General features: G+C 38.7%; 1 protein-coding gene across 1 annotated transcript; it reads right to left on the reverse strand.

Moving 5' to 3' along the window:
* Window positions 1-3,523: 3,523 nt before the first annotated feature.
* meis2b (Meis homeobox 2b) lies at window positions 3,524-18,820 on the reverse strand. The gene is made up of 12 exons (XM_087813119.1): window positions 18,763-18,820; window positions 18,355-18,587; window positions 18,019-18,160; window positions 17,851-17,901; window positions 17,565-17,615; window positions 17,342-17,488; window positions 14,707-14,821; window positions 7,921-8,060; window positions 5,573-5,649; window positions 4,400-4,458; window positions 4,222-4,311; window positions 3,524-3,619 (listed from the first exon to the last, which is right to left on the reverse strand). Exons 1-12 carry the CDS (start codon window positions 18,772-18,774, stop codon window positions 3,561-3,563), a joined length of 1,176 nt encoding a protein of 391 aa, XP_087669245.1. The 5' UTR covers window positions 18,775-18,820; the 3' UTR covers window positions 3,524-3,560.
* Between the last annotated feature and the right edge of the window lie 215 nt (window positions 18,821-19,035).

Raw genomic sequence — 19,035 nt, forward strand, 5'->3', positions numbered from 1 at the left:
CAGCCTGACAGAGATTAATGACGCCCGGATTTATTTATTTATTTATTATCTCTATGCTTATTCATTCTCCTGTGCAAAACGATGGTGTTGGAAATTACGTGTGGTTTAATTCCATTTGTCCATGTTGTTGCGGTGCATGTTGGATGGAAATTTTAAAAAACGGATATTTTCCTGCAGTTATCAGCTTTATTTTTCTGCAGCGCGCGTCTCTGGCTCGCGCGCACCGAGCAGATCAAATCTTTAAAATAGAATTAAGAAGTCTCACGGAAACGTGTCCACAGATGCAGCGGCATTTCTTTTCTTCCCCCCCTTTTATATTGTTGAATATCTGGGCCTGGTCATCCATCATCCGTGTCATGATCAATCCAATAACAGCAGACGAGTTCTTATCGAACCAGAGCTTCTACGTGACCTGCTCCGACAACTCAAACGGCAGCTTAAATTCCCCCTTTCTCTCTGACGCCTACGCATGACCTTTGGGGCGAAAACAAAACGAAGAAAGAGAAAAACAACATCAGGCCTTTACATGCTTCTGCACCTTCTCCATATTTGCCCTTTATTTATTCAGCCATCGTTTGGTTCTGTGCAGACCTTTGTGTGTTTTGGTGCTATAAAACTATTTAAAAAATCATCAATATTTGGAACACAGAGTATAGATGCACAGAGGAGGGACAATAAAGCAAACATTTCAAATGTGTGGAATGCTACATTCTACGGATCACAAACATGGACACAAATGAAAAAAAACACAATTCATACATCACAACAGTTACAACACCCATTTTCTTTTTAAAAAACATGGATTAGTGTTTTTTTTATCTACCCTGCAATAGAGGGTGTGTTTGTGGGTAAAGCTTTAGAGGAGAAAACCGTCATCCTCATCGTAGAAAAATAAATAAATAATTTAAAATGAAATCAAGAAGATGCTTCTCTTCTTTAAGAAGTCCTTGCTCTTATTTCTTCTTTTTTTAATCTTTCTCGCAGACTCATAGAGCTCACACAGCTTTTTTTAGTCCTTTTTTTAGTCTGTGGGCATCCACTGGTGCAGGCGTTGCCATGGCGACAACAGTTTTTCAAGAGGAGTGTAAGTGGGCAGGTGTTGATGTGGGAGTGGCCAGATGGTGGAAGTGGGACGTGGTTGGACGACAGCTGAGCTCCACAGCTGGATGAAGATCCCTGAGCCAACTACAAAGACCTGCAGAGAAGAGTTGAAGATGTCACACTATGAATCAGATTCAGGAAGATAAAATATCCCCAAATAAATATATACAAATATATATTTTTAGCAGCCATGGGCAAGGCCTGGCTCGGTTTGATCTTATTTATTTGGCCCATATAAGGTGCAAGTAGAACATGTGGAAAACATTCCTCACAGCTAAAAATGTATTAATAATTTAATTTGTTTTGTCTATTAGTTATATGCATGTGTGTGAGTATGTGTGCACATGAGAGTAACTATAAATAAAACTGTCTTGAGTTCTTTGTTTAGAACTTTCTCCCTTCTATTCCTGTATCCTTTTTGTGAATATATATTGTCCCTCAAAATACAAAATTAAAGTAAATATTGAAAAAAAATGTTTTGTTATTTTGTATCAGTTTACTTTTGTCCTTTTTTCAATTACCTTTACTTGGCCTCCGACAACATTCACAGTATATGTGGCCCCTGAGGAAATACAATTGCCTACTTCTGATATTAGTTAACAGTATATCAAACTTGCATTAGCTATGAATTCAAAAAATTACTTTAGTTTAAAAAAAAAAGGAGATTTAAATATATTTTTAATGTACCATTATATTACTTTATTTATATTTTGGGAAATGTATTAAATAACCAAAACATACTGTGCAATAACTAAAATCGACCTCCATATTAAAAAAATTAAAAAAAACTTTATGGAGGGCAAATATGTCAAGCGCCACATATTTTGGTCATAGCATTCAATTGCTCGCCATGATTTTTTCCACAAGATAGAAACTGTGACAAGAGATGGAAGATTATATCATTCATTGAGGATTAGGCAGATCCATTGAGAGTAAAATCTCAGATGAAGCGTTTAGATAGAAGCATATGGAGGCAGCAGCTGTGTTATAGGAATTAGAAGCGGACTCACTCATGTATTCCAAAATGGTTAAATGTTATGGCTTGGGCTTTATTGTGCATGGAGAAGAACCTTAATATTACTCCAAACACTTCGTGCTGTCCAGGGAGAGAAATTTACTGCTGCACTTGGCACATGCTCTTGCCATGGATCAAATCAGGGGGCAGCGAAAACACCAGGCTCCACTGAGCTATTACTCTAACAAGTCAATGATCATCCAGTGAGAAATAATTAGATTAAACACTCCTCAAACATAAACCATGTTCAGATTGAGAGATGTCTGTGAAGATTGTGAAGATGAACCATCATGATCAGCTGTTCATTAGCAGAGCTGTGTGTGTGTGTGTGTGTGTGTAGGGGGGGATATTAGCAGACAAGAACATTGGGATGTGTTGGTGAAAATTGGCTGGTCTGAAAAAAAAATGAAGCAAATGCAGCTCCTATTTACATATAAAGAGGTCTATTAATCAAGGTAAGTGTCATTACGGCGTGGCTCATTGAGCAGTAGAGAGTGGGTGTTAAATAAAATTCTCTGCTCAGGCGCCTCCGGCAGGCGATACATCTTGATTTGAGAAGTGTCAGCGGTGGAGGGGAGCTGATAGTACTGCAGGAGGAGAAGGAACGGCGGTATTACCCAGATTTTCTAATCAGATTGCACTGTGACAAATGATGGAGGGAATGAAAAAGCAAGCAAGAAAAAGATTGAGTGACGGAGCCTCCAATGACTTTATCTCCACGTAAAGGAGGAGCCGTACATTTAAATATTTGTTTGGCGTTATTACAAATTCCTCACGTTTGATTTATGAATTTCAATTATTGATACATTATCGTCTCGCTTATTATTCTATCGTAATATAATTTGTCCTGAAAATAATCAATATATTGAATGTTTTAACAAATGATTGAAGGATGACAATTTATTTAGGAATCAATCAAATTTGCAAATTTATCTATTATTATATATATTATTTTTTATGTCGAGGGCTCAATGTGTCTTTAAAAAAAAAAGATAATTCAGTTAAATAAAAAAATTGACACACACACACACACACACACACACACACACACACGCACACGTTATGCAATATCATGGCAACCTATTGTTGAAACCCCACCCTTTCACCCATTGACAGCTGGCAGTCGACACATTGACCCTAGTCTGCCCAGACATGCGTCTTGGGAAAAAGTACCACGCCATTAGTGAATGATTGATGTTTCTCTATTTTATTCTGTGTATCCTAATCAGATTGCGTTGAGATGACAGCTTCACACACCCAACAAAAACTATTTTTAAAAGTGAAATGTTGTTGAGATAAGACCAAGTTTTATAATACTATATATACTCTTTAGAATATGGAGATAAGGACACTACCTAAGATACAAGATACATTTTAATTATTAATTTAAGAATTGGTGAACTCACCTCAGCTTGTTGTTCAGTTTCGCCGAAGTGAAGTAGATTTACATGTAGTGCCACTGTCCATCCATGCCCATGTTCATACCCATGCCTCCCATCGGCCCTGAACATAGAGAAGTGCACATATTAACTCTATGAGAGAGCACAACACAGTATCTGATCACGTGAATGGAAAATAAACTTCATAAATTATAAAAAGTTAATGAAATTAAACACTTTCGCACAAGTCATGTCACCTGCAACCCCCAGTTTACTCATAATCCTTTACATTTTTCTAAAAAATATTTATATTTTCAAGAAAATCTATTTACTGTGGTTCATTGACTGAAAGGGAAATTAACAGAAATGGTAAATTGAAAAATGCCTCTGATTTGTTTCTATTGCAAATAAATCAGTGTTACTTAGTCTTTTGCAAAATAAAACTTAGGTAAAAGGTAAAAAAATCTTTCTTCAAATGGTGCTGACAAATAATATTGCCCAATGGTACACGTTTAACAAAGTACTGTAAATATTTATTTGTTTTTATCTGAACCCATTTAAAAAGGCATGTAGTTGTCAAAGTATTTATTTCGGCCTGTAAGGTTGCAAGTAGAAGTTGTGGAAGCGGGATGTGCACCAAACTCCCTTTAATTCCATTCTTGTTGAAAACTGCAGGATAGTTGTCCCACATAAACTATAATTATTATTTTTGATAAATGTTCTTACCTCCAGGTCGAAGACCCATGTGCTGCTGGCCGTCTAGAACGAAGCCTCCCATTGGCTGGCCATCTGGACTATAAGCTGTGCCTTGACTCACTGTCAGAGGAGACAACAAAGTCAATTTACAGAACTCAGGGAAGCTGTACACACATTAATATTACATCTAGTGTCGTCAGAATCTTACCTGCTCTGTTTGACTGATCAATCATAGGCTGCACTATTCTCCTCCTTGCATTGATAAACCTGAGGAAAAGGAATGACATATTGAGCTTATTCTGATACGATGCTAAAATCCTAGTAGAAATGTTCTCAACTAAACATTCACATTTATTTCTTTTTAAATGTTAAAAGGGCATTGTTTGATTCTTGAGTCTTAATATTTCCATAACTGTACATTTTGAAAATGAATGTTATAAATCCTTTCAGAATTATAGTTTAAATTGGCATCTGAGCCGCAAACAAATGGAAAAAGAGATACATTTGAGAGTGACAAAATATCAATAATTAAACAGAAAAGAAAACTGAATCCACTGTTGCACAAAAGTCCTTGATGCTGTGCACCAGTTGGCTCAGTAATACAGTCCGACTGGGATGTGTCCTGTATAACGACAACATTTCTTGAACCATTAGTTTAAATTGGGCATTGCTTCAAGACTTTCTGTGTGTCTCTAAGGATTTGATTTCTAATCTGGCTCAACCGTATTGACATAATCTGGGCCATTAGGAGAAAGTCACTTCTTAAATCGTTTATTGATTCGGATTAGGTCATGTAGCCGTGGGCAGTGAAAGAGGTAACTGCTTTGCCAATGTTATTGCATGAATTCATCCATGGAGCAGTGAGTGTGTTGAACTACATTGATATCTGCGTTGAGTTTAAGTCCATGCCAAGGATGTCAACAATGTATTTGGCATTTGAGATGAAACCGGAAACACAATTCAATAATTTTTATTTAAACATTTTAAAGATTTTCTCATTGCATCTAGGCGAAATTAAATTATATTATATGAAGTCGAGTGTTTTCTTTATATTAAAAAGGATGAGAAATTGATATTAATTTGTGAAACTATTTTTTTTACAGGTTGGACAAACAGCTAAAATATATATTCACTAATAAAATAAGAATAATGAATTGCCATGCACTTATATTTTTTTGCTAGTAGCACAGTAGCCGCTGCCAATCATCAACATGGCATTGTTTTGCTATTTTAATTACAAATCAAAGTTAATAATTATTGTTACAAAATCCAGATTCGACAGAGTAACATTTCTAATGAGGTCAACATTAAACAAATATTAATGAAGCACAACTATATTATAAACTCACACAAGTGAATTGATTAAAAGTGTAAAAGTTACCAGTTGTTGACTTGCAGGATGGTCAGGCCAGTGTCCTGCGCTAGCTGCTTTTTCTGTTCCTCCGACGGATATGGGTGCTGTAAAAAAGAACCAAAAAAACATGACAAATTAGTGTGATGCCATTAGCCCGGATGAATTTATCTGAGGGCAACCGAAGTGTGGGCTGGAGGAAACCCAACACCACTCAGGAGGTCTTACTACACTCAGCAAGTCTCTCTCCTGCATGGGTCCCCACAGTGAAAAAGACATGAGTGACCACTGGTTGGCCCCCATGAACACTTCAGGCAAAGCGCGTGGCTTTGTCTGACACTATTTGACATTATTTGACATTGCTTGACAAACGATCGGGTGGGATATAAAGAGTCACAATAGTTCCTTTTGTTTGAGGCTCCGGTAAGGCCAGGCCCCCCGTCATCCCTCAACCTCTACCCCGCCTCACTCCACCCCCTGTCTTCTGCCCTCTTCCCTCTATTAGTTATATGCATGTGTGTGTGTGTACGTGTGCACGTGCGTGTGTGTGTGTGGGAGAGATGGAGGAAGAAGGTGGCAGATGGCAGACAGAGGTGAGCCGTGTATAGGGAACAGGGTCGTGGGCCAGTCGCCATTCTGCTGCTGTCAGGCCAGCCACCGCCTCCTGTGGTCAGCGGTGAAGAATGAGCTTGCAAGCACTTCATTTTTAAAACTTCCTTTCAAGATGGCTCCAGACACTGACACATATGCAAATAGTTCAAACATGTAAATGAGAGAGCGCACCACTAGAACACTGGCGTAACCTTACACATGTTTTGAATTCTAAGCACTGGCGCCCCAAAAAACGGACCACCTCAGGATTTGGTATAGATAAACTGATTAATTCTGTAATTGAAAGTGCCATCAGGCCAAAACTATAACTATATTCCTTAAGTATATGATTCACAGGAGAGGAACTTCTTTCCTAAGAGTGGCTATCCATGTTAGTCATTTCTAAAATACCGTATGTACCTCTTGTGTTTGGTTAGTGTTTAGGGTTTGGTGTTTGTTAAAATGATGAGAGCAAAGTGACAGTTTGTATGAACTACAACTAGAAATAATTATCTGCCAAAATCGCTTAACATTAGTTCGGAAAAATAGTATTATGAAGGTAGCACCAGTGAAATTCTGAGATAAAAATGGTTAAATGAGACATTCTTATATTTCAGGTATTGTTTGGTACTTTGGGTTTTGATTCATCCAATATCTAACGTTCCAAAAAACACAATTAAATTGCTTTAGTGTATCAAAGAACAAATACTTTAAATGGCACTGCCAAACACACATCTCACAAGTTTAGCGTGTTTCCATATTTAATATATACCTTTAAATAACCAAATCAGAAAGCTGCTCTGCCATCATGCACTGCTTCATACTACACTACTCTGGAATTTAGGCTTCACCCCCTTCACACAAACGTCTGCACTAATCCCTGCGTGTGGATAAATGCGTGGCTGTACGGGAACCAACAGTTACTCGGCGGCTAATGGGGTGATAATGAATAATATAATGAATCAAAAACATTCACAGCTGCTTTCTCTATAGCGTGCCACGATGGGGAGCTTTTAAACTTCTGCAGAATGGGAAACAATAGCAGTAGGCCACGATAAGAAGTGGGGAGAACAACTCCTGAAAACGGACTTCCATCCCGGGGCCTCACACCGCAATGTTGGACAAAACATAATCCTGCTCCATTCACACGCCTTAAGACTGATGAATGCTTGATCGCTTGGGTGTTGCAGTCGTCCGTTGAGAGGCCAAAGTCCTCTTGCACACTTTTCATTGGCACATCCTGCCACGGCAAACACTTGTGCTTAACAAATTAGTCCTGAAAGAAGACTGAGAACAGAGAGGGGATAATTCAATTATCCTCCTTTTTATCTAGCAAATCTAAAGGTGGCCTTTGGAAAGGAAAGGATTACTCCAAGTGCGGGATATGTGTGGCCCTTTTACAAACAAACAACTGAGGGCATATAACACATCCAAAAGTGGGACATGTGTAAAAACCAAGAGCTTGTATCTTTTGGATCTTTGAATAAAAGGTGAAGCCCTCATTGATGGAATTTGCTAACCGCTTCTCTCGCAATTCAGAAGCTGTGAAGGTGCTACTGTTGATTTCTTTATGAAGGCTGCAGTAGTATGCTTAAAAGAACCTTTAGTTGTTCTCAATTATTTCAATGTACCTCTTAGAAGATAACTACAGTGGGTGGTCATTGTGGATTTAAGATGGGTTTGATAAATCCAAGATCCGAGATAAGATTAGTCCGTGAAACTGTTAGGATGACATCCACAGTTTGAAACAGGGTACAAAGCAAGTATGGCGACCCGGGATCTCTCACCGTAAGGTGCTGGAAGAGCCATGCTCTCATTATATTTGTAGCAACTTTCGGGAAGATGCCACGTTTCTTCTGCCTCTTCTTGTCCTGGTCATCTTCATCTCCTGTGCCCGGCGACGCCAGACTGTTGTCGAGGCCGTCTCCTGCAATCACAGAACAAAAAGGGTCACGTTACAAGAAATACCTTAATCCATCTGCATCACTTTCAAATCCCTTCATGTGAAACAGATTGTGTAGTTGTGTAAGCAGGCATCGTCGCACAAGATTCCCCCTCTATCACCTCTGCCTGACTCCCCGGCCGTTGGATAATGAAGAGGGGTTTGTAGTGTGGAAGTTCAATAAGAGCAAGAGCTATTAACACAATCTGAGCCACGCGTTTGACATGAACCCATGACTGCAGGAGCCGCGTGTCTGACATGGAATAATGAACATTCAGGCTGCACCCAGAATATGTGCTATGCATTCTTATTTATATGTGACCTCCATTTGAAATGAGACTAATGAATTCATTGTATGAAGAAGGGAGGAGAAAAACAAATAATAAAAGGCGAGCCAAGATGAAGAGGTATAAACCCGTCAACTGCTGTCTTGTTTGAAGCCGGACACGCTGTGTTGGACGCTCGTGCAGAAGGAGCGTGTCGGCGGGGAGTGAAGTCATCACCCAAGTGTTCAGTAAACTCCCATCCCCCTGTTTACACTCACGATCACAGAGGACGTCTGCGCTGGATCGTCTTGCGACACAACATCAGACCCTAGATGCCGCCATTAGCGGTATCCCTCTTTGATTTCAGCTGAAAGCTGGCATGGATCAAGGCAGGAGGCTTTTTTTAAAGCTGAGATTTCCGCCGCTACTAGCAAACTCACTCGTCGTGCAGCGGGGCACTTCTCCCTCTCCGCCATTAATTGTGCATCAGCCGAGATGATTTACTTTTAACAGTGGTGGTTATTTCTTCTTGCCCCCGAGGCAGAGAAGCCTTGAAAGCCTGCCTGGAGGGCATGTGAATAATGCATCTGAGAGACTCCTCCCCCGAGGCGGGACAGAAACCCTACTTTTCTTAAGATTTGCCCTGGCATGTCTTTTTGTTTTTGGAGATGCATCAATCAAACGCGCCTATATGAGCCATATTCATGCATAAATATTTCAGCTAATGAATATTGACATTAAAAGGGGATGTGTTTGTTGGTCAGAGGCTGGAGGAGAGTTGGGGGGGCTGTGGGAGTTTTCACGGATGGCATCCCAGTGTCGGACAAGAGTGCACCCTGGCAGAGACCGATGTGCAATCTTCAATCTTCGTCAATCAACGTTAGAATTGACATTCACTAAAAAAAAGTTGTAAATATCTGCTGCACTTTCTGGACCTTTTGAATTATTTGATTCATCATTTCACTTTATGATTCATATTTCCAATATGTTTTCACTTAGAGAAACAGCGCTCACACTAACCTTTGTTTCAACGTCTAAAAGGTTGGAACTTCGCCGCTCAGCTGGCAGTATTTGAATGGTACTGTGTGACCAAGTGCCACGGCCCCGGTGAGATCCACTGAGCAAACATTGAGACAACGTTCGAGTGATTCATTATGGCTTATTAGGCGCTTGATGAGAAACGGGGGTAACCAAAAGCAAAAGACAAGAAAAGGAAGAAGTAGCAGGCCAAACTGGCTCGGCCTAATTATCTCCACGGAAGGCAGGCCACCCCCACCTACCCCCGCCTCCACCCCGGTCCACCTCCTCTCGTCATCCCTCTTTCTTCTGCTGCAGAGAGGGAGAGCCGCAGGGCAGATCCTCAGCTACACTAATCGCTTCTGACTGTTCCCCGGCAACTCAGCCAATCTAACTAGTGTGTGACGGTGCAGTCTCAAAGTCGTACACCCGTGCGAGTCTGCCGTGCACCCCCCCCCCCCACGCCCTCACCCCCTTTTATTTTATACCCTCCATGCTTGCCAGTGTCTGCACGCGTGACACAGGAGAGGGTGGGTGGAGCTGGGGGGAGGGAGGGTGCATTACCGCAGGGATGGCTGGCGTATTGCCCTGGAGCGATGTAGGAAAACATACACGGAAAAGAACAGCACCCCAAGATATGAAGAGTCGTCTTCCTCCCTTTATATCCCCTCACCCTCCTGCTCGCTCCACAAATGCTGCTTTTACACACTGAACTCTACAAAGCCCGTTATATTTTTAAACAACTTTGGAACGCCATTTTCCAGATGCTTTCTGCATAGTGACATTCTATTCAATTTAATTTTGATCATGCTGAATTTAAGTAAGTAAGTAAGTAAGTCATTTTTATTTGTATAGCGCTTTTCCAGACCAGGGTCACAAAGCGCTTAAACAATCAAAACAATATTCAATATAGTATATATTTTAAAGATCAAGATAAAACTGACACTGTTGTTCTCATTTATTCATTATTTATTAACTTATTATTTAATATATTATTTTTATATAATATTGTTTTTGTTATATGTATTAGTAGGTTTACTGTATGTCTTTAACTGTTTGTGTGCTAATTATTGTTTTTGTGAGCTTTGTGACAATCTAAATTTCACCATTTTGGAAAGAATAAAGGCATATCCTCTTCTAATCTTGCAGGGACAAAACATTGTATTAACCTTTAAAATGAAAAGTCATTGTTTAATTACCACCTGCATATATAATATCTGTACAATGTATACATATTTGACAAAGAGCCAGTTGCTGTTCAATTGAAATATTGAAATTTACAAAGGGGAGCGTGTTCTAATGGACATCATCTTCTCTCTTTGCTGTCCGCTGTCCAGAAACTGTTACTCCGTGAGGGCAGCCAGTGGTTGACATGTAGACAAAGTAGGAGCGGCTAGCCAAACTGATTGCCAAACCACCATCTGCATCAGTGATGCAAAACCAGTGCGGTTTATCTAATGAGCTCAGCGGGACCCTGATCCATCATCGGTGACAACTCACAGCTCCTCCCCTTATTAGGCCGGATACACACCAAATGCAGGGAATCCTTGAAGCTAATATTAAGAAAGGAGTTGTTTCAATCTATGGCGTCGGTGGTGGGCGATTTCCTTGGGGACCACATTTTATACAGTGGCTATAAAGCAAAAATAAAAGAGCGAAAAGTATAACATGAAGCTAAATATGCTAAAATTATTTTATTGCATGTTATTTAGCTGTTTTTAAATCTTTCATAAAATCAATTTCCCCCAAAAAAAAGTGTTTATATTATCTGCAATCTTTTTAAAATGGGGAAAATAGTCCTAATAGTTATATTTAGAGACCAATCATGAAAGAAAAAAAATACAGAGTACTATTGTTAGTTTCTAAATTCCTTTTGAAGTGTTTCATATTAATTCTGATGTGTGTTATAGTAATTATTTAGATAAACGGATGCCTGTGGACAACGAAGTTGTAGAAATAGTTATGTTTATGCTTATAAATGTAACCATTAGATATAAGTACTTCAAGCAAATCTGCTTAATTTTTTTCTCAAATACTTGATTTTATAATAAAAAATTTAAAAAGTTTATCGTTAACATTCATCAAAATGTGTTCGTCACATACAGTAAGTGCTGATGTTCCTACTAAAATAAACTCTCCCATCCCCCCTTCCTGGCGGTTTAAAACATCCACAGCATGACAAACGCAACAGGAGGAAAAGCCTGCAGTCGCGGTGATGCCGTGATGTCATCGGCATGTCAGCACCTTCACTTCGCCCACATTCCTCCTCTTTCACTCTGGGCTTTGCATTTGACAAAAAAAAAATCTGACACATTCCTCTCTCTCACGTTAAATTTCTCAAACATGTAGGCCTTTTTCAGAGTCACTCCCACTAGCCTTTTGTTTAATTTCACTTATTGTGATGGACATTTCAAACACGTTCCTCCCCCGGAAAACCCTTTTCCAAACATTCCAAGGATAGCTCGGCCCCTCTAGCTGTGGTCAGCAGCAGTAACCCTAGGGGCCGAGCTATCAAAGGGAGCGCTCTGCATATCACACAGCTTACAAGCCGACAACCAAATGCCTGGGAGTCGACAGCTATGATTCCAACCACTGGCCACACAGTAGATGGGATCATCCACCTGTGGTTAGCCGGGCCTGGAAGCCACACTGCCACCACATTAGTGTTCCCAAAAGAGTGTGGATTTAAAAAGGGTTCATCAGATCAGAGAGGCATGACTAATGACACCAACAATCACTTCCCCTCTTTGATGGAGATGTATCACTCGTGTCAGGCTTTTATGCCGTTTCTTCCCCGGAATCGTTCTAGTGCACTTTATAATGCCAATACATTTTGGAATAGTTTAATTATTGACAAATACATGAGTGAAGTCTGATTTGAAAAACTACATCAAGATGGCAGAAAATAATGATCCATTAATGATAACTCGGATTTTCAGGATTATTAACAAAAAATAACTGAAAAACTGATTAATCTTAAAGCATAATAAGAATATATAGAATCGACATTGTAACTATTGTAAATTATTCATTATTATTTTATATTGTTATAATGTTTATTTATTCATGATTTTTCATATATGTGTATTCAATGTCTCTATTTAATGGGTTTGTGTGGTTAATCATTGAATTGTGCTTTGCAAACCTAAATGTCCCCAAAGTAGGAACAATAAACCCAATTTATATCTTATCTGATATTATAATATTATTATGATTAATCAGTAAATTAATTAGGAAATAAATGTTGCTAGAAAAAGCATATTTCTGTCTGTTATCAAAATCATTTGAACATATTTGTATTTTAATTATTAGTAACAGGAATGCAAATAGTTGTTTTATTAAGTAGTTTTATAGGTTAACAAGCCAAGATGATCTTAATATAAAGGCAAAAATATGACAATGAAAAATGTTTCAACACGAGCCATTTGCGGCTAAGTCAAGTTTTGAATAGCATTTTGAGTTGTGGGTTACCCCCCTATTAAATTTTATTACCTCCAGCAATAAAAAGGTGATGTTTTTACAGTTTGTTTACTCACTGCTGAACCCATTTCGCTTGAGGGTACAGTGTCACTGGCCTATAAGAGGCCATGAATATTAGAAGAGAACTTGCAAAATATATCACGCCAATTTTAAAATAGCTTCACACTGAATGATAGAAACATTTGAATAAACTAACAAATCCACCTACATATATCACGTTTCCCTTTATGTACTGGACTCATTGAGAGGGATATACATTTTTGACGGAGGCTCGGGGAGAAGCAGCAGGTAGCATGCCGTCGATCCTGCGGCAGCAATCGCAGCTCTGATCATACCGTCTTCGTCTTTATTATTTTGCATATATAAAGTGCCCTGTCCTTACATCCCCACAGGGGGCACCCAGCACCCCCATCCTCTATGTATTCTTTGCTAGGTCAAAAGGCCAGGACCCTGGTCCCCTCCCTCCCTCTGTTGTTTAAAAAGCCTAAAGGAAAAGAAAGCTTTGCAACACAGCAGCCTTTCTCAGCCCGCCACCGGCCCCTGCTTCTACATAATGAAGAGGTGAATTCGGATGATGTTGCCCCGGAAGTCATCAAAGATAGCTAATATTATTTTCACCGAGTGCTTGATGTAAAAAACAAAGAAGTCCTTGATCTGTTTCTGATTGTCTCCTAATCCTTGCGATTGCTGTTGTCTTGCAAAGCATCCTCCCATTGTTGTGGACAATGCTCGGGTCATTGATGCCTGATGGGCAGCGGGAGGAAAGTTGCTTTAAAGTCTTTCTATTTTTACTTTAGCCAAAGGGAACAAAAACAAAAACAAGCCATAAAACCCTTATAGCATCCAATTAGCACTTCTAGAACTCGCAGAGACTGAAGGAACAGAAGGGAGTGAGTGAGTGTCACCTCTTCAGTCAAGCTCGGATGGAACAACCCTGACAAATGCATATATATGAAAACAATTAAATAATAGTTGGGGTCATTTGCAACATGCATGCACTGTTTATTTAAGTGACTGTACAAACATTCTGTAATCTTTCGGATAACAGTCCCAAAATATTTTGGGACTGTTATCCCAGTATTTATTTATTTAATCATCATTAATGTGCCATTTAGGTTACATTTCCTCACTGTATATGTGGTAGAAGACACATTTATTAATTCTGTAAAATTAGTTTTTACTCAACCTAATATCAATTTTTGAAATATAGAAATGTTATGTTGTATATTGTCTTTACATGTTTTTCTATACATTAAAATGATAATGTGAATTTTAAATATATAAGAAAACATTCTATTGAATAAATTATGAGGTGAGAAATAAATTAAATATTCATTCATAAAGTACAAATATAATTCTGGACCAAATTATTTAACGATAGCTAGAGCAGGGTTTTTCAAAAGTTTTAGTTTTTATAAAATGAACATTTCCTGTTAATTTGCTTTCAATATATTTATTATGAATGCAAACTTGTAATTATAACAGTTTCTGTAAATTTAAGTAGATCCAAACATTGTTCTCTTCTAAAAGTTCTTTTTAATTTCTCAATTAATTTCAAATGTTAAATTGCACAGCTTTCCACAGAGATTTGTAAACGTTTTTTCTCAATTGCTCATATCTAAAAACGTCTTATGGGATTGAAGTTGTTCTGGTTTTGCTTCGCTTCTAACCGACCGCTCGTTGCCCGAGCCATGTTCAGAAACAGGCCGGAGCCAACCTCTTGAGCCTATTCCTTATCTGTTTGGTTTGAGATAGCAGTGATGAGCGTTCATGAATGGACCTTCACGGTGACAGGGTGGTAGGGCCTCGCCAAGAGGTCAACAGCGAGTCAAATCTTTGATATGGAGCAGGCCTGCTGGCTCTCTTACCGAGTTCACTGGTATTGTCCCCACTCTGGGAGACGTGTCCCCCACTGGATGGTCCCGGGGTGCCGACGGATGGTGTGGAGTGGGCGTCTTCCAAGTCTCTCCAGGACGCTGGGTTCTGTGAGGTCAGGGAAAGGTCCGCACACCAGGGGACAGGAGATGAGGAAACAGAGGAAAAAGAGAAGGAGAGAGGGGGTAAAACACATGAGATAGGTCCAGTAGGTCCAGTATGAGGTCCATTATGCAGTTTTTTTCAAAGACACAAAGACACAAGAGTGTGATTAGCATAGCAAGTCAGCAAGTAAACTGGTGAAAAGAGTTACCATTCTGCCTGAAGAAAATGAGAAAATGGTAAGGAAAAGTGATGTCTAGCTCAGGAACATGTGCACCCTCTGACTGCCCGGCTCTGCTGTGAGAAGCTTGAAGCAGAAACCCAGTATTTAAGGGAGCCGTGAGCAGACCACTCAAACGGCCATAAGCCTAAGCCAAACAGCAGATCTCCCTCTTTAGGCTCTTCGCGTCAGCTGTTTGCCGGATGGTGATCAGATGAAGAGCTTGGCAGATGACAACAAGAAGCGGCGGGACAATGGCGCAGTGTGAATGAGGCCTCTCAACGATGGGTCCTCTTTTCTTAGTCCAGGCTACACAATAATTACAACTCCTCCGTACACACAGCTACTCAAAGAGGCTCCATGTGTTTTATCAAGCTAATGAAGCTCTTATTTACAGACACCCATCTGTTTAGAGCCAATTAAAAATCAGGCTGGATAGATGACATGTGTATTGGATTCATGCACAGGTGACACAAAACATCTTTACTTTATGCTGCAAATTTTGACCTCGAATTGGCTGACTTTGAATTGATTGAAATTGCGATTAAAAACCAAGATGTATGCTTGCTGTCACATAGCAGAAATGTAAGTCAGTTGCTAAGAGACAAAAGTCACCATGGAGTTATCGCAAACATCAAACTAAATACATAGCGTATATGAGATGCTCTCACTCCAACAATTAGACACACACAGCATCCCTTCACAATGGTTTGGAAGGAGTTAGTTTAACATTGTTTCCAAAAATGTTGTATTTTAACAACTTTTTTTTACTATTAGTAGTAAAGTTTAGTCTTTTAAAGTATGCAATTAGGACAGCAGTCTGAAGAACCTTTTAAGGAACAAGAAACATGTAATTTCAATTGTTAGATGTTCCCAAGAAAAATGATTAATTAGTTTTGTGCGGATAAAATAGTATTATTATATTAAATTATATCATATTAAGTTCCCAGTGACGAAAACCCTCCGTACCAATTGATAGAGAGCACTTTTGCCAGCGAGACTGGATGACTATAATGTAGAATCACATCATTTTTTCACACACCCACATCTTGCACGCATCCTTTTAGTCCTGGTGAATGATAAACAGACCGTAGTGCATTCAGTGGTTAACATTCCTGTTTGTGCGGCTGGAGAAAAGCGACATCTATTATGTAGAAGCCGTTAGCAGGAGGAAACTTTACAGCAGAAGAGTGTCCTGTCACATCAACCAGTGTCCTCAACTATTTTTGTTAAGTGTGCAATCGGAAAAAAGACCTGCTTTCTACAGAGGTGTTCTAATATTCTTTATCATGTCGTTCATAAATTTGTAAATAAATTTGTATTGATTAAAATAATTAAATATATATCTAAGCCTCTTTTTTTTTCTTTTTTTCAAAACAAAATATACTGTTTTTATATAAATGTAGTCCTTTTGAGCCAGTTTAAATATGTCCCTTTGTTAAAATGAAGTTCCCTACAATATACCATTAGCACGTTTGTTTATTTTTCGACCTTTAAACCTGATGAAATATATTTCCAACAAATAAAACTAATAAGGCAGCAAAAACAATAACATTTCAGTTACACGAAGTTGTGTTAACAAAATACTTAATTTTTTAATTACATTTTCCAATTTGAAATTATTTTAGGATATATTTATATATAAAACAAATTCAATCAATCAAAGTTTACGAATTTAAAGATTATTATAAGTTTGAGTTGTATTTAAATATTTTCTGTGTCAATATTAAACTGTACATAATTCTATATATTTTATTCATTTTCTGTACCACTTCTATTTTGCAAGTTTGTCTAACCTGTGAAACCAATACATTATTATTCCTTTATTTTTAGTTGTTAGTTGCTATTGGTAGGGTGTTCATTTGGTATATATATATATATATAGTTTAAATGAAGTTTATTCATATTTGACATATTCAAACTGTTTGCTATATCGTACATTTACATGAAGTCGACGTACATATATTTATTTATTCTAAAAAAAAAATTCTAACTTAACTTTTTGTTATCCAAATAACTTTATCATGTACTTAAATTATCATTTCAATGTTCAACTGATATAAAACTCTTTGTACACAATTTGTAAAAATTTTACACAAAGTAAAAATAAATAAATATACATATATAAAAAACAAAGTTTTACTAACATGTATATATATATATATATATATATATATATATATATATATATATATATATACATTCTATTCTTAAAAGATAATTTACAACGAGTGTGTTCGGAGCGGTATGAAGTAATACACCAAATAGATCAGATTAATTTACTGATTTATTTCAGCGATACTTACATGGTCTGCGAGGTTCGTCGAGGATCCTGACAGGTCGTCGAAGTCCGACTTGCACACGTCTCTCTCCTCGATCACCAAGTCAATGGGCATTTTCCCCTTCAGACAGCTGATATACCGGTGACAGAAATTGTCGCAGAGCTCATGAACCTGTAAATGTAAATATCGTTCATCGCTGTCCACGTTCACATAATAAAAATAACATCCACTCTCGTCTCGACTCTACCTTTTCTAGCTCCAGGAGGTGAAACCTCAGAACCTGGATCGCCTGAATCATCTGAAAAGTAGAAAGGTGTAAATACACGTGCGTGTCAAACAGATATCAACGCGAATTATATATGATAAAATATAACATATTTTATTGCGAAGAATTTTCACGATTTCGAAAAATAACATTTTCTGGCGCAGACGCAATTTAATAAAACAAACCCACCAAACAAAAAATCCACATAATACATTTAAAATGTGTATTTATTCGATTATTTTTTTTAGAAGAAGAAGAAAACACTTACCAAGTTATCTAATTCTGGGTTGGATGAAAACAACGGCTTTTCTGCTCGTATCTAAAAAAAAAAAAAAAAAAAGATTACTTTTTAATTTAACTTGTGTTGACAGTCGATGAGTCTTATACTGTATGAACTCGTATTTAAATGATTAAACTGTGGTAATAACTCCTGTACCTGTTTAGCAAACACAGCGATGTCCTCGTTAAAAGAGTCCGAGGAACACACGTCTCCTCCGGCTACTCCCGGCTCTCTCGGCGTGCACGTCGCCAGCTCGCACTTTTCAAACACCAACGCCAGGAGAGGGAATAATGGATGTCTACAAACAGAGATTTTAATTTGAATTAAGATACATTTTATTCGTCTGAGGAGCTCTTGAATGTAATTAAACACATTTTAAAGTTATAATAATTATTATAATAACCGCACTGAAACGGGATTGAAATAATTGAGACCACTTGAAGTTCTCTGGTGTGATCTGTGTCACGGATTTCAAGTGGATTTTACACACACCCATAAATCTGGTCCTTGTCCCTCTTCAGGGCGTCGTTGACAGCGCTGCCCATGCTGCTGGGCATGATGTTGTGCGGCGCGTGCGCTCCGTAGTGCTGGGTCGGGTGCGGAGGCGGCCCGTGGTTCAGGTGGTGGACCGGAGGCAGGGGCCGGGGGGCGTGAGGGTCCCCGTACATGGAGGTGGGGACCCCGACTCCGTCCATGCCGCCACCGTAGTGAGCCAACTCATCGTACTGGCGTCACAGTGGGAAGGAAAAGGTTTTAATTCACCGGTAAAATAGTGTGTTATTAATTCAAGTTTAAATAAGTGTTGTTATTAGAATCAATAGAAACGCGCTTTACGTTGACAACTACATGGTTATCAAATAACATTGATCCAAATAAAAATAAAATAAAAATCTCACATACCCTTTGCGCCATCTCCACGCGTAAAACCTTCAAGTGGTAAAGTTGAAGTGAAGTCCAAGGTCTTCAGAATTATAAATATCCACTCCGACAATTTTCTCCAAGTGATTGTAGTGATTTGATATCAATTTGATGAATCACAAGGTAGTTTTCACTTCATCTGCCCAGGTGTGAAGAAACAATCCCGCGCACTGACACAAGCGCTTCTCTTGCGGGCATCAGGGGCTCCTGCTGTGGAATGCTCTTGGGGGGCCTCTTGTGCGAGAGTCTCAGAGG

The sequence above is a fragment of the Callionymus lyra genome, chromosome 17, assembly GCF_982586985.1.
Source record: "Callionymus lyra chromosome 17, fCalLyr1.hap1.1, whole genome shotgun sequence".
Taxonomy (NCBI): Eukaryota; Metazoa; Chordata; class Actinopteri; order Syngnathiformes; family Callionymidae; genus Callionymus; species Callionymus lyra.